Raw genomic sequence first — 17,094 nt, 5'->3', positions numbered from 1 at the left:
TTAGCAAAAGTAAATCCATACATGTTTATAACAAGTCATATATGTTTTTTGGAAAGGTAGTAAGTCAAGAACTTATTAATTATTAGATAAAGAGGAATTAGCCTTTAGCTATTTCAATTTCAATTGTTTCACATAAGAGTTTTTAATATAGATCCTTGAATTTATTTTGTATTTCAATGATGATTATTTTAGTGCAATTGATTTCATTTAATGTTGTTTATTTTGGTTCTTTGCATTTAAAAAAAACTAATTATGTAAAGGGGTCCATAGGCTTCATCCAACTGTCAAAGGACTCCATGACACACATAAAAAAATTTTATAAACCACTGCCTTATAAAATCTGGTATTTCCTTGATTGTGGGCTTTCTCTATACTTTCCCAGTCCATGAACTCACTACCACAATAAAATTGTCTCCAAATAAATCATCATAGGAACTAGAATTGAAGAGAACCATGTCCTCATCTTGTCCAACTTCCTCTTTTTCAGAAGAAAATTTGAGACCCAGAGAGCAATGGTATGTTTAAATTCATATAGCCAGTAAATGGAAGAGTCAGAATGTGAACTTGGGTTCTTTGTCTCCAAATCAGTTCTTTTTAAAAACTATCTTACTATCTTTTCCCCATGCTCCAATTCCTGGGGAGAAACCTCCTTTTGCTTTTTCAACAAAACTATTAAAATTGAATGAATGTTACCCTTCATTTAGTAGTGATGTATAGTAAAAGGCCCTCACTAAAACAAGATGAAGCTGTTTTAAATGATGGATTTGCCAATAGTATTTTTTTTTTGGAATATTTGCCAGGGGCAGTAAAGGAATATTTAATTTTTTTTAAGGAATCATTCATTGCTTTGCACATATAATGACATTTAATCCACAATCATGTATTAAGCCCTTATTATGAACTAGGTTCTGTGTTAGGAAGATGGAAGAGGAAAGAAAAAATGAAATAAGCCTTCCCTCAGAGTGGACACACGCTATCCCACTCAGTAAAAGTTATTCACACTGACAAATTGGTTACAAGAAGCATTCCCATTTCTCATAAATTTATAGTTTACAAAGTACTTTTCTCATAGCAATCCATTGAGAGAGAGGCAATTCAAGTATTATCATCACACTGTCTTTCAATCTAATTGTATGCAATATGGCAAGTTATTTTTCAAAAGAGAGAAGTAATAAAGATCTCTAATTGAACATTTACAGAACATGTTTTGTAACCATATATATATATCTCTATATGTGACATAAATTAAGCCTGTATTTTTCTTACTAAAATAAGGTTTAAAGGAAGACATGGACATGTGATCTAGAGGACAGACTGGTTGTGATGGGCTGTGATGAGCATCATTGGCAAGAGTCACCACATCGGTGAGATCCTGGACCTAGAACACTATGTCCACATTATGGCAAATGAGATGGAATGGTAATATATAGATTTTTGTAAAAAACTTATGGATGATGACCTTTTTGAAAAATAATTACATTTCAATTCAATTCAGCAACTATTTATTTAGCAATGTCTGTGAAAGGTATTAACACTGTTTAAAATAGTTTCCACTTTTTAGATCACTCTAAACACTCCTGTGACATTATTTCCAGTTCCTGAAACAATATGATTAGAAACTGAATATCACCAGTCAAAAAAGAAAATGAGCACATGCACACACCCATAGAGATAGACTAACAGCAAAATACATGCTTCCAAAACAAATAAACAAACACAAACTCAATGTACAGTTTCTTGTATGGTACTGTGACAACTTGATGGATAGATGGACAAAAATTTGATTGAATTCTACCTTTTCACACAGAGAAAGGACAGTTCCAGCTTGGATTATTGCAACCTGCTCTTCATTTCTCAAATTCTAAAACACAAAAATGGGCAATCACATTTTACACTGGATTCCAGATCCATACACACATAGTTATTGTCAGACAAGCACAAAAGGCTCTCATCAGACTGCCTCCTGAAGCAACTTTCTCTAAATATTTTTTTAAATCAAAAACTAATTTGGACCAAATTGCTGAACTATTATTGTCCCAAAGTTTATAACACTTTACTTTGTGCTATCAAGACATCCTTCACAAAGCCTCTCTCAAGGCAAATATACATTGATATATTTAAAAGTGCAAAACAGTAAACACCTTATGAGTCAGTAAAAAATATATTTATTGGGACAGATAGTGAAACAAGTTTTACTCTATTCCCGCAGGTTCAATTTTTGACTTTAGTTTTCCTATTTCTTTTTAAAATTAAAAGATGTTAAGGGAAAGTCCTATCCTTTATGTCTTTAAGAATAAATGACATAGCATTCTATCCAGAAAAATGGCCATACAAAAGTCTTACATTGTATCAATTAAACTAATTCTAATAGGAAAATAAACCACAACTGATGCCCCATTTAAAACAAGAATACAAAACCAAAAATGGATCATTCATAGTTACCCCATTATCTCCAAGGATATCTAATTTCTTCATAAGATCAGAAATATTCACATCCTAGAAAAGATTTCCAACATACATTTTTTGTGAGTTATATGATGTATATGAATTATAATGTTCCACTTTGTCAGTAGAAATCCCAATGGGGGAAAAAGAAAGTATAATGTTCCATTTTTCCATTAGATCCCCCAAAGGCAAAAATGTCAGTTAAATTTTTATACACATCATAATACTTTAGAGATCCCTTTGTGGAAAACTTGATATTCACTTTCTTACCCACCACCATCCTTCCCTTTTTACTGCATCTCATATCTTGAATGTCCCAATTGGAGTTGGATTAAGGTACATGATGAGAAGCTCATGGGGTCATATATTAAGAGATGAAAGAGAATTTTGCAATCATCTAATACAGACCTATCTCATTTCACAAGCAGAAATAAATTGAGCTGAAGGAATGTTTTGGAAGATCATTTAGGTAGAAAGGGAGAAAGACAAAAACTAACGCAAACACAGAAAATTCTTGGACTCAACATTGTACCCTGGTACTTCTACCAAATGTAGGATTAATCATATGTTTCCCAGTGATTTCATTTTTCCTCTCTGATCTGTGATAATATTGGTGTAGACAACACCCCTTTCCATATGAGGAAAATCCACCAAAGCAACTCCATGGCTGATCTGCAATTTATAAACTTAGAGAATTGCTTGGGGGCACTGAAAAAGTTAAGACTTTGCTCCGGGTGAAACAGCAATTACGTTGTCAATGGGAGAATTTAAACCCATGTTGTCCAGATTCTGAGGGTAGCTCTCTATTCACTACACCATGCTACCTCTCTAGTGAATATATAGAAGAAAATATACTAAATGACAAAATTATTTCTAAGATATATGGAAAAACCCAGATGTATCTCTCTCCTTTTTTACAAAATGAAATTCCATCTATTTAAGAGACTCAGAATGAATAGTCAATCTTATTCTTAGAAAAAAAAATAGCATCACATAGCGCTGGAGACTAAGATGTTTACTAAATATCCTATAAGGACCCAAAAAAATCCATGGTCACTGAAAAAGTGCCCTCTGTAAAAGTGGGCTACCGGAAATAATATGGATAACATGCCACTAGCCTATCCCCACTGAATTCGTGTCAAATAAGAAATCCATAGGATTTATAGCTGGAAAGGACTTAGCCACCATCTAATCCTAAACCCTCACTTTACACAAATGAGACAGCTGAGACCCAGAGAGCCTGGGACTTCCTGAAGCAAACCCAGGTGGGAAGTAAAAGAGACAAGTTCTCTAACTCCAAATTTACTGCTCTTTCTATTACCTCAAATATTTGGGTTATAAAAGTGAAGCAAAAGCACCTACGGGGGAAATATAAATAATAAATATAAATAATTTCTAACGAACTTCATGGGAACTATTATGGGATCATAGACCTACACATAATCTCTTCCTGAGAAGCTGAACATACTGTAATTATTCTAACATATTAGCATGCCCTTTAGGGTTACTAAGTCAGCTAAATGAATTAGACTCATGTAGTTACCTGCATACGATAATGATAATAATGGATATTGACAATAACCACAATAAAAGTTAGCATTACATAGCACTTCAAGGATAGCAAAGTATTTTATATTTGTGTCATCTCATTTGATCCTCATAATAACTCTATGAGGTAGGTACTATTATCCCCATTTTTCAGATGAGAAAACTGAGAGGGGGAGATTAAATGGCTTACCGTGGGTCATACAGTAAGTGTCTGAGCCAAGATTTGAACTCAGGGTTTCTGAATCTAAGTCCTGAGCTTATCCACTATGCCAATTAGCTGCCTGTGAAATATAATTATATTATCCACTTATTTAAAAACTTCGTATTTATCGATAGGCAAGCTCCTATTAAAGTAATTCAAAGCATTTTCAATAAAGGTTAATAAAAATAATACTAACCAATCCAATTTTGTGATCACATGATTTGCCAATAACTTGCCTCACAGAGACCCAGTGAAGTAGGAAGTATAGATATTATTCAAATCATTTTACATATCGCTTAATCAAGGTGGACAAAGCAGGTCAAATGACCCGGCCAGGCAGGCTCACATAGCTGCTAAGACCAAAAGTTGTGAATGCACCTCGAGTTTTCCGACTCTGCTCCTGTCCCTAAATCCTTCTTCCTCTGTGTACCTAGGGCTCTCAAATCAGGTTTCACAGAAAACAGACCTTGTAGAGCTGAACTTTGTCTTTTGGAGAGCTACCATACTGACATTAGAATCATGATAGCCCCAAATGATGTAGCCTTGGAGAAATGGACCTTCTTCTGGTTGAATACGTCCAATACTCTAACTGTACCTTTCTTTTCCCAGAAAACAAACTCAGAAGATTTAGAACAGGAAGGAGAGTTAGAGATCATCTAGCCTAATACTCAAGGGTTACAAAGGAAGAAACTGAGGCCAGAGAGAAAAAGTGATGTGTGATCACATTGGGGAAACCGAGGCAGATGAGATTTAAATCCAGCACTTCTGAGTCTTTCTGCAACCTCCAAAAACAAAAACAAAAACAAAAATGATAAGTACTATGTCTTCTCTCATAAAATACCCCTAGGATAATTGACTTTCCCTGCCTCTCTACAGTGGAGCTTAAAATTGGAACCCATCTCAATGTAATCAAGCCATCAGGAGCTAACAAAGGCACATCTACCTTTATTCCTTCTTGGTGACAGAACAGCTGAAGAGCACTTCCGTTGTTTTCCGGGAAGGTGGTTATGTGAAGATTAAATGCCGGGGACCTTCGTTCTCTCTCCTGAGAAAAAGATTTTGTTTAAAAACAACTTTATTTGATTACATTTCCCCCTTTTTTGACATTCATTCAAAATAAAAGCCATGAATTTTATTCAGTGAAGAGCTTACTAAAAGCAAACACATACACATTGCTGTGTCCTTGCCCATCAAAAACCATGGTGTTTTCATGTCTCTCCAATCCATTAATGTTTTTTTTTTCCAAAATTTATTCACTTTCAAGTGCCTCCAGTTTCACCCACTTAATTAGGAAGGAATAGTAGTCATAATATTAAACACTACTCATTGACAATTTAAAGCTTGCTAGATAATACGATTTTAATGTAAGCTCCTTATAATCAGGGACTCTGTCTTATTTATCTTTGTACCTTAACCAGTGCCTGGTTCATTGCTTAGTACACAGTAGGTGCTCAATAAATGGTTGATGATGAATGGATGGATGATGAAAACATCAGGAATGACTAATAAATTCAATTTCAATAAATATTTACAGTAACATTTTCAACCACACTGCCATAAATAAACTTATCATTAACAATATAAGGAAGGCACAAACACCTTTTGTTCATTTCAAAATTCAGAACTCTTTCCCCAAGAAGTGATTTTCAATCCTACATACAAGTGGTGGAAGGTAAAAAACCAAAAACAAGCAAACAAAAGGCAGGATCAGATTAAAGCATGAGATATGAAGGTTAAATTATGCTATCTGATCTCAGGGAAAATACTTGGCACTTTGTGTGACTGCATTGGATATCACCATTTGGATCTGATAAACATGAAGTGCAGGTCAGCATCAACAAAGACAAGTTCTTAAAACTGCCTTGAAAACAAGTATTAATAGGAGAATACTAGTCTAATATTAGAATTATTATTTTTGTTCTCTCCGATTTAATCAAGTAAAGAAATCAGCGGAACTCTTCAGAAATCTGCTAAATGAACAATTTTATACAGAACAAATCATACATTTAAAGGTCGAGCTCAAAACCTATAACTTGACAGGAAGCAACATCATTTCATTGTATACAAGCCTAAAATGGACTAATCTAAATATCTGATAGAGAGAGGAGAGGTAATGTCCCTGTTACCATGAAGAACCAAGATTTTTGACTCTTCCATTCTTATTTAACATCCCACTGACATGATCAACTATAGAGAAAAACATCACGATAAACGAATGAACACATTTTGTACAAACAAACAAAAAGAATTGGGATTAGTTTCTAAAGATTTTAGAAGACAGTAGAGAAAGATCAAAGCTGGATCCTGTGTTAAGTTTTACAATCACAGTTATCTAGGTGTACTTTTTTAAACTTGGTAAAAAATCTCCAAGCATAAGAGGTACCTTTTTAAAGAATAGGTTCTTAGAAATTCTATATGTAGTGAGTGTTATTCCTATTTTGATTTTCAGTGAAGCTTTTATTAAATTAAGTGTATAATTTAATCTGTGTCCAAAGTAGCCAAGTGACACATTAAAATTTAATAGTCGACAATAAATTGGGACACATTCCGTGACCGCGTAAAATAAAAGCTATTAAAGGATGGAAAACCATAATTGTGACAGGAATGAAGGCTACAGAATGGAAGCAGGAAAAATGAAGACAGTGTCCACTGGTGACTAATAGATGAAAAGAAAGGGTTTGATTGAAAGATGCTAGAAAAGTCTATGTGATAGCATCACTATGAGTATTTCAGAAAATATGCAAACATATAGAAATGGTTTGAGAGATGACAATGATGTTTTCAGAGAGGTAAAAGGTCATCATTCCAGCAAATCGGCATGAGACTCAATGAAAGCTGATGAACACGAATGTACCACAAAGCAACACAGCCCGAGGGAACATCCACATATCATTCAACAGAAAGGGCACTGATTGCGCTGGATAAAACAAACACTGTTTCTCCAGGCTGGAGGAGAAACATGGCTTCCATGCTGGAGTATTCTGCACATTGCATCCCTCTCCACTTGTATGAGCACATCAGAGCTTTAGGTGTAACTGACAATTTCAGCTCCATCCAGGTCTCTATTCACTTGACTAAAGCAGCAGCAATTTGGAAGAGCTACTGTACAAAATCAGTCCTTTGAATGCATCTCTACTTACCTTGCATTACTGAAGACAAATAGAAAACTGGCTGTAATTGCCATTAAAGACAGTACAGATTCGGGTGCTGGCTGGTGTCATAGCCTAACGCTGCAAAATGTGATATTCGCTGCATGCAAGATCACTTCCAAAAGTGTGTTATTAATTGAAAAAGTGCTACTCTCCAAGTCTGTAGTTTGCATACCAGGTGATCATACATGCAGGAAAGGAGTAGTTATGGAAATGAAAGACAAATAAAAAAGGCAAAATATTGCAAAAACAAATTATTTTATTAAGTGCAAAACAAGCTATACGCAATAAATAGGTTAGCTCTTTTACATCCTCAGATACTTCTATGAGCATTCTCTCCAAAACATATTAAGGCAGTGAAATTATTCTGAACATACAGAGGAAAGAAAAAAAGTATAACATTTCCCCTTTACACATGCTTTAGACAGCAGAGAACTTTACATGAATTTCAGTTTGGGTTCAAACAGAATTTCTGCTCCGTTTGAGAGTTTACAACAGATAGAATCTCTTACTTCCAGTTCTAGTACTCTGAATTCTAACAGCTCATTCTGGTCTTTTGCATCCTGCATCTCATTCTTCAGCTGACTCGTCTCCATTTCCATCCTGTAAATCTAAAGGAAAATACGAAACATTCATTTTAATCCTCATTACGATCAGGGAAAGTCACTGGATGTCTGCTCTCCAGAGACACTAAGAAAGCTCAAGATCATGATGATTGCCTTTTACTTAAAATGGGCCTGGGGCATTAAATTTGGGAATAAGAAATTCACGTATCAAATAAACCAGAAAAGGCAAGTCAATTTGACTCAGATGGAAAGCTCCAGGAAATACAATAGGGATTGAGTTCTTCAAGCTTTGTTATGGGGAATTATTGCCATTAAGTAACCTCATGGGGCTTCTAAGTATTCCGGGTAAATAAATACTGGGGTGTGGCAAAAAGAGGAGAGGAGATTATACAGGCAGAGTATCTCACATGGGATCATAGCATCTGTAACTACAGCAAACTTCAGTGCAAAGAATACTGAATCTAGAGTCTGGTGATGACTTCAAAGCTCCGTTTTCCTATTGTTAGCTGTGTGGGTTTGTGTGGAGCAGTGTTTTCCTGATTTGGGAAAAGACAGGGTTGAATATGACCTTCCAAATCCAAAAATCTATGATCTAAGTCAACTCCCTCATTATACAAGAGGGAAGGGAATACACATTCATAAAATACCTATATGCTCCAGCATTGTTCTAAGCACTTAATACATAATATCTCTTTTGATCCTTACACCAACCTTGGGAACTAGCAGTATCCCCATTTTGCAGATGATGAAACTGAGGCAGATCGGAGGATACATTTGTTAAAATTCATGTAGCTAGTAAGTGGGCTAAAAACTAGCCCCCTAGAGACCTTAGGCCACTAGTCCCACAGCTCTACACATGGTGCTGTCCAATGGCCTCAAGAAAATGAGCCCTTAAAAAGAAAATAAATAGTTGAAAAGTTGAAATGAAGATAAATGGTTGGTCAGGTTCATTATTGAAATATACTCCCCATCATGGTTTTGAACAAGTTATATTTAAAACTCTACACTCAAAAAGCAACTTCCTGAATTCCTGTAAGAGATTTCTCTATTGTTTTTATTTAAAATTGATGATTTAGTAATCTAGAATTACAGAGGTAAGCACTCCACTGTGTGTCCATTATCCAAGGACTTGCCAAAGACATCAGCAAAGGGTTGGACATTAAGTGATGACTTTTTTTATTTAATATGACTACAACAATACTGTCTACTTGAAACCCAGAGGGTCGAAGAATTATGATGGAGAAAATAAAAACGCAGTCACAGTTCTTGGAAAGGTCTGAAATAGCTTCCTGTATATGTATACATACACATACACAAAGACAGGAAGATTTGCTGTTCATTCTTTGTCTTCAATCAAAACTTCCTTTTAAAAAAATATTAAATTCCTGTGTTGCATTTTCTCTGTGTCCTTTAAAGAATTCCCATTTTGTTAGTTCTAGCTCAAAAAAGCCTCCTAATTTATTTATGATCCAAGACCCCAATACATTAAAAAAAGTTTCAATTTTATGTTATTTCCTATGTGGCCCAAATATGTGGCCTTCATTTCTGAGGCCTGACTTTGGACTTAGAGAAAGGCCATTTTTCTTTTATGATATTGTCGACCTATATTAAATAGAATTCCTATCACTTAAAAGGCTAATGTATCTCCCCAGTTCTCAGTTCATGCATTTCCTAAGAAAGCAGATTTTACCACTCACAGAGAATGGTTCTTGGAGCAATTTAAAGAAGGAAGAAAATACATTTTCAGATCAATGTATTGCCATGTGCTTATATCACCAAGTTGCTAATATAACATTATCCCAGTGTATTTTTAATCCTCTGATTGGGGAGCACATTTTCATTGATCAGAAACCCAGGGCCAAAGCTGAGGCTTTTGATCTGATTTCATTCTTTGTGGGAGAGACCTGGTAAGAGGAAAATGGTGAGGGGAAAGTAAACAAAAAATGTTCCTGCTAGGAAATCTTTTAACTTAAAGCCTTGAAGTTGTTAGCTTGAGCTCTTCAGGGTTGTACAGTAAAAGCACAGTGGATTTGAACTCAGAGGATTCTGATTTCAACCCCAAATCAGCCTATCACTGATTGTTTCTAGGTCTCAGTTTTCTCATGTGAAGAATGACTAGACTTGAGATATTAAAGCAGTTCATATCTATTTTTTGCTATTTTTACTATTATTCTCTTTATTTTGCATATTAAAAACAAGCAGAAAAGTTAACTTGCTCAGGATCACATAGCTAGCAAATATCTGAGGTAGGATTTGAACTCAGATCTTTAAATATTCTGAAGCCCATGGCATGTAACCATCATCTTTGTCATCTTTATGATAGATATGTATCTATCTCTAAATCCTATCTCTTGATGGCCTTGATTCCACCTGATTCCTCTAGGATCATAGAACCAGAGACCCACAGACGCGCATTAAGAAACCCGTATCTGAGCAAAAACCTTTTGTCCATCACAAGAGGCCATGCAGTCCCTCAGTCTACAACGATCTTTGATCACCTTATGTCAATGACTATCGATCAGTGAAGACTTCAGTCATAAGGAACTATTCTTCCAAGCCAATGGCTTCCTATCTGGGATATCAGCAGTTGTTAGGAAAATTTCCTCTTCCCTAAATATTTCCTCCTACAGCTTTCACTCAAAGTATGTAGTTCTGTTGTCTGGATCCAAACAGAACAAATTCAAACTTTCTTCTGCACAGCTGTTCTTCAAAGCTTTAAGACTGAGCTATCCTGTTCCTCCTGGGCCTTCTCTTCTCTAAGCTAAACATTTCCATGTTCCTCCAACTGACTGACATATTTGCAGTTGTCAGGGCTCCCCTTCCCTCATCTGGCTGATCCTATTCTTTTGGAAGGATTCTAGCTCATCAGCAGTTTAAATATAAGCAAGGAAGAGACGACTCCTAGGGGACGCCCAAAGGTAACTGAGGTCAGCATCCTGTAGTATTTAGGATGGCGCCTGGAAGATAGTAGGTATTTAGTAAATGTAAGTGGACTAGTAATAGAAATAACAGCAATTTGCTGAGAACAAAAAAACAAAAAGGGAGTAATACAGATTGGGGAAATCTTTGCAAAGGAAGATGAACACAATAAGTTTATAAACCTGAGGAATTAAGTCTAGAAGGGATCATCCAGATCATTGAACAAAAACCCCATTATTTTTTAAAATGAGGAAACTGAGGAGAAAAAAATAACTTACAGAGAGTTAAGGGCAGGGCCAGATTACAAAAAATGGGGCTTCCAAATCACAGCCCAGTAGTCCTCCATTCTCATCTGAAAGCTGGTGACCTCTCTCAGTTTCTGCTCAGGGAGTCCTTGCCTCCCTTGCATTTCTTTGTATATTGCTTTCTGTGTTTCTCTAGTTACTATAGATCAGAGTAAATCCTTTATAAATAATCAAGCTGATTTTATGGATTTAGAATTCTTAAAACATACCTTTTCTAACAGATCTTGGTTTGTCCTAATTAGCAGCTGCTTCTCTTCAACCCACTTAGAGTCCTAAGGGGGAAAAAAGATTAAATATACTCACACTTGTTTAAACAAGCTAATCAAATGCCATTATACTTTACCCAGAAAACAGTAAGAAATAATAAGATATAATAGGCCCAGAGCTGGTCTCAGTGTCGGGAAGAGCAAGGTTCAAGCAATATTGCCAATACTTCGGTTATTTGAATGGGCAGGTGCTTCATCTCTCTGTGCCCCGGTTTGGAGAACAGGCACTGACCTCTTTTAGTAAAGGGAATTTCCTCTTTAAGGGGGCTTTCATTGGTGAAATCAAATGTATTCCAAAAAAACAACATAATAAACACAACAAGCAGCTACATGTAGCTTCAGGTCCCAAAAACTTTTATAAAAGGGGATCTACCTGGGCTTTCCCTCATTTCTTTGCTCAGCTCTTAACTTCGACAGATCAGTGACACTAATAATGTAGAGGCTCCTTCCCGAGACCCATCCATACCTTCCCATGAGATTCTGACCTATAGCTGCTTTCCACAAGTGTTTCATTAAAGAACTGCCTAACACGTCTGGAAGGCTTCTGGCTCATTCAGCATTTAATGGATGTGAACATATTGTTCAAGCTGACCTTCCCTCTTTCCTCCTTCTTGCTTCCTGGCTGGCCTCCTGCCTTTGCTGTTACTTTCTTGTGATTTGGTTCCACAGCAGTTTGACCTCCACCCACCGGATAGTTTGTCTAGCTTTCTAGTTTGTTCTTAGAACAATCAGAAGTTTTTCTAAGAGCCTTGCTTTAAATTATTACATGGCACAATATCGCTATCATTGCTGATCTGAACTCCTCCTACGCTTCCTCTGAGGTGATTAAAAAGGAGACAAGCTGCAGGCTATAGTACAGTTGAGTGGGGACTTGAGATTAGAGGAGAAATTATGGCAAGAAATATGGAAGGTGGAAGGTTGTTGGAAAATGGAAAAAATTAGGAAAAGGATGACTTTAGTCTGATCAGCTGTCCCAGACTACAGGGAGCTACCCACTGACTGATCAGGGTCCTTCACATCCAACTCTAAATGCCTACTAATTTAGATTATATTTTTGGACAAAATCCTCTATCCTCTACTTTTCCAGAGGGGAAAAAATATCTCTCTGTTCAAGGTCCTATTGCCTCAGAATTCTTTCTCTTTTAGATGACAATTGTATATTAATATGATCAATTTTTGACCACCTCTATGATGACCTATATTTTAAAGCTGACCTTTAGGACAAATCAATCATTCCCAAGATTAGTTTTTGGGGCATCACACCAGGCCACCTGGAGAGCTCTGTGACACAGTCCAACAATTCTCATCCTTCCAATCATTCCACTTATTTAGCTGGCAATTTGCCAAAGACAACCTATCAGCCAGGTAAGAGACACACTATGTCAGTAGTAAAGAAATAGGCAGATTCTGTAACCCAATAAATAAGCCTAGGATCAACCTAAATCTAGTGACCCTCCATTTGTAAAATATCAATTTTATATAAGAAATATCTTGCCCTAGAAATATCATCAGGAATAATTCTGACCATAACAGTTTGTGTTAGTATAGAGCTTTGATAGTTACAATTTCTCAAAACAATTATGGGAAGTTGGTAGAATAAATGTTATGATTATTCTTACCTTACTGATGAGAAAACTGAAACTCGATGTAATTGCCCCAAAGTCACAAAGCTGAAATTCAAATCCAATCCTCTTCACGTCTAATTCAGGGTCCTTTCTACCCTACTGTCTCCTCATTCACTTGCTGATTCAAAATTTTTAGTGAATGCCCAATATCCAGCCACTCAAGTCCTAGCTTTTGATCCTGGTATTAAAGATCAAAATCATCTTTCCAATCTTATCTTACATTAGTTCCTTTCCCAAAAGAGATGAGTCTCCATCCTTAAATATGGTTCTATGTGCTCATTCTCCCAAGTCTATGTTCATGCCATAACTTCTACCTAAAACTGGAATTCTAGCCAAATCCTATTGATCCTTAAAGACCCATTTGTTTCTTCCCTGCTCTATGAAAGAATATTGCTTTCCTTTCCCTCACAAGGGATTTGTGGCACTTACTTTGAAAGTAGAATTATTTGTGTAGGTCTCTGATCACCCCTCCCCCTAGATTGTAAAAAACTTGAAACTTTAGCATTCCATCTTATATAACTGGGATGGTAAAAGCCATCGAGCCCATGCAATATAGGGATATTTTGAAGGAACTAAAAATGATTGCTCTGGAAAAGATTCATGAGGGACATAATAACTGTCTTCAAGAAATAATCATTTTCATCCTCCTCCTCCTCCTCCTCATCATCATCAAGAGAATTAATTTGTTCTTTAAGGTTTTGCAAAGCAGCATTAAAGAACTTGAGGGGGCTGTCCCACGTAGGAAGGATTTAGTTGATTCTGTTTTGCCCCAAAGGGCAAAAGGAAGGGCAACATGTAACAATCACAAAAAGACCAATTTGGGGCTTGACTCCTTGAAAAACATTCCTGAACATTAAAGCTGTCCAAAAATGGAATGGGTTGAGTGATCATGGGTTCATTGTCCATATGGTTCTTTGAGCAGAGACTAGATGAATGTTTGTTTTGTGCAGTCTAACGAGGGTTGTTTTTATGTATTGAATAGGACCAGAAAACTGCTACGATCCCTCCGATGCGCCAATTGTGTGATCTTGTATATCATGTTAATATTAAATCACATCTACATCCTGCCCTGTAGTTTGGAGTATTTTTGAAATATGAGAAAAATATAAAACAGAGAAAACACATACATGCAACTTTTTACCTGTCCTTTCTCAATTAGTGATTTCTCCAAATCTTCAATTTTGGCCTGACACCTAATTAGATCAGCTTGTAGCTGCTCACGAGTCTAGAATAACAAAACAGAGTATGGGCAATCCATTACCAAGAAATAAGTAAGTTTAGGAAGATATCGCAAAAAGGCAAGAGTTATTTGAGGTTTTTTGTAAGTGGAGATGTAGCTTTTAAGAGTATCGCAATTTTTTTTCATTTATAGGTTAAATCTATATCAGCTTTTCCAGTATTTAATATTTTCTTCTGTCCCCCATTATGAATAAGCCCACAGAAAGATAAGATTCACACATTAGGATATAAAAGAATACAAATTGATTATATAAATGAATGTGACACATTTTTGTGGCAGTTTTCACTTCCACAATAATCATTAAAATTCAAATGGTGTTCTGTCATGGTCCCTGCATCTTTTTCTGCTCTGTTTGTTATACAGATAAGTACTCATTCTCTATGCATTGGTAAGATGGCTTTGTTTGGCATTTTTAAATCATCTCTCACCTATGCGTCCTCTCATTATTTAAGGTAAGATTTCACTCTTACCTTAATGGGCCTCAGCCTACATTGTAGTTCTTAGCATGACAAGTATCTCCTACCTTATCCTTCCCCACATCTTCCCCATCTTTGTTCAGTTGCCCCTCCTGTGTTTTCTTCTCCTGCTGGAACGTAAGCACTTCAAGTGCAGGGATGATCTGGCTTGCTTGTACTTACCTCCCCAGGACACAGCATGGGGTCATAGAGTTGTAACATATGGTAATCACTTAATAAATATCCTATCTATCTCTCTGTCTGTCTATCTATCTCTTTGTGTATCTGTCTAAATATCTAAATCTCTATCATCCATCCATTTATCCATATTTACATCTTTAAACTTTCCTCTAAGATTAAAATATATGAAAGATGATGGTGATTAGTAAACATGGCATATATTAAATCTGGACAATCACCTAATGAAAGCAACTTGTTGATGTACTGATCATGAAACAGTGTATACTAAAGATGTCTGTCTTGGTGCCCTGAAAGACTACAATTTCTATGAGGGTGGGTACTATTTCTGAACTAAATGTATTAGGAATATTGTAAAAAGGGATTCCTATTGTGGTAGGGACCAGACTAGGGTCTGCTTGCTATGAAAATACTCACATATACGTGACTGTACAAAGTTTGGATTTCCCAGTCCCAATAAGAAAGAACTTCCAAAAGGTGCATGTGGTAAAGGAGAGAATCGAGTACAAAACAGATCTATATTAAACTCCATGAGAGGAGATTAGATTTTGAAAGAGCAAACGTTAAATTACATAAGGCAGTGTAACAGCCGAGTTTCCTATGGTAACCCAAGTAAAAGGCTTCCAGGTACATTCAATATGGTTAAAGAAAAATGGCATTAAGCAGAAAGAAAATTGCCAGCCAGCTCACAGAATCCTTTTTGATTTTTGCTAGTTCCAAATGCTTTCTGCTTTTTCATTTAAATACATGTACACGTAGAGTCATGAAAATGGGGCTAAGAGTCAAGAGATCTCATTTTCAGTCTTGCCTCTGTGGCTTAATAGCTACGTGATCTTGGGCACATTGCAAACATTCTAAGCTTCTCTAAGTTCACCTAGAAATAAGATGAAGCCTGCAATATTTATATAATTGGCAATTTAAGAAATGAGCTTTGTAAAAAAGTAAAACATTGCTTCTAGGTGCCCTGGAGCCTTCAAGAGATAGATAATTATTAAGGGATAAATTCCATCTTGAAAGGCACTTCCTTGATGCTCAAATTAGAGTTAGGAAGACCTAGATTCAAAATACAACTTACAGGCTATGAGATCATATGACAATCCCATCCCCTAAAAAAAATTCCCTTCTGACCCTGTCTCTGTCTGTCTGTGCTATTAGATAGCATACACACAAACACACAGAGGGAATGATAATAACATCCAAAATTCATGCCATGATTTCAGTTTCAAAATACATTACATATACATATATACATACATGTGTGTGAATATATATATATGTGTGTGTGATCTGCCTTCCATTAAAGTTGTATGAGTCAAATGTGATAATATATGTAGAGTGAGTTCTAAACCTTAAAGCACTATAAAATGCCAGATATTACCATTATTATAGTCCTCCTCATTATTATTAATTTTATGCTTTCTCCTAATTTTTTTACAAAGAAAATAAATAAAAACTTACATTTACTCTGCTCCACACACTGTGCTAAGTGTCTTACAGATGCCATTGCATACCAAACTTACAACAAATCTGGGAGATGGGTGCTGTTATTATTCCCATTTTACAGTTGAGAAGACCGAGACAAACTGAGGTTTGTCTTTATCAAGTCACATAGCTAGTAAGCATCTAAGGCCGGATTTGAACTCAGATCTTCCTAAACTCAGGATACATTCTATCCACTGTGGGATCAATACACTTGGATTGGGAAAAATACATTGATATTTTCAATACCTCAAAATGAAATTCAGCATTTTCTTAAATTATTTTAAAGCATTTTTTTCTGAGAAGGGCTCCATAAGTTTCACGAGATAGTCAAAGGTGTCTATGAAACACCAGAATCTGAAGAACTCATGATCTAGGTGGATCTGGTTGATCTCTTTATCTCAGACTGTGTGCTGTTAGCTGATTTAGAAATCCAAGTAATTACGGACCCAAATTAAAAAGGATGTTGATAAAATGGAATATGTCCAGGTAAAGGACACAAGGATGGTGAGGAATAGGAAAAACAGGGCATATAAGGAATTGAGACAATTTGTCCTACAAGAAAAAAAGTGTCCAGGGACATATAACAGGAAAGGACACATGAAGAACTAATAGAGGAAGTAGATTTGATTTTGGTTGCTCTTCACAGAAGACCTAGAATCATTGGATAGAAGTTACATGGAAGTTAAGTGGGCAT

At 36.0% G+C, this 17,094-nt stretch overlaps 1 protein-coding gene across 3 annotated transcripts in view; it reads right to left on the bottom strand.

The window, feature by feature from the left end:
• The window catches only part of JAKMIP1 (janus kinase and microtubule interacting protein 1), a 224,442-nt gene that overhangs the window by 47,836 nt on the left and 159,512 nt on the right, over window positions 1-17,094 (bottom strand). For all 3 annotated transcript variants that reach the window (XM_074275077.1, XM_074275075.1, XM_074275076.1), the window contains 6 exons: window positions 14,167-14,250; window positions 11,344-11,406; window positions 7,857-7,955; window positions 5,139-5,240; window positions 2,443-2,496; window positions 1,796-1,861 (listed from right to left, as the gene is read on the bottom strand). In XM_074275077.1, coding sequence (XP_074131178.1) covers window positions 1,796-1,861; window positions 2,443-2,496; window positions 5,139-5,240; window positions 7,857-7,955; window positions 11,344-11,406; window positions 14,167-14,250 — 468 coding nt within the window. The remainder of the gene's footprint in view (window positions 1-1,795; window positions 1,862-2,442; window positions 2,497-5,138; window positions 5,241-7,856; window positions 7,956-11,343; window positions 11,407-14,166; window positions 14,251-17,094) is intronic.

The sequence above is a fragment of the Sminthopsis crassicaudata genome, chromosome 6, assembly GCF_048593235.1.
Source record: "Sminthopsis crassicaudata isolate SCR6 chromosome 6, ASM4859323v1, whole genome shotgun sequence".
Lineage (NCBI taxonomy): Eukaryota > Metazoa > Chordata > Mammalia > Dasyuromorphia > Dasyuridae > Sminthopsis > Sminthopsis crassicaudata.
This window is presented reverse-complemented; position numbering and strand designations above follow the sequence as displayed.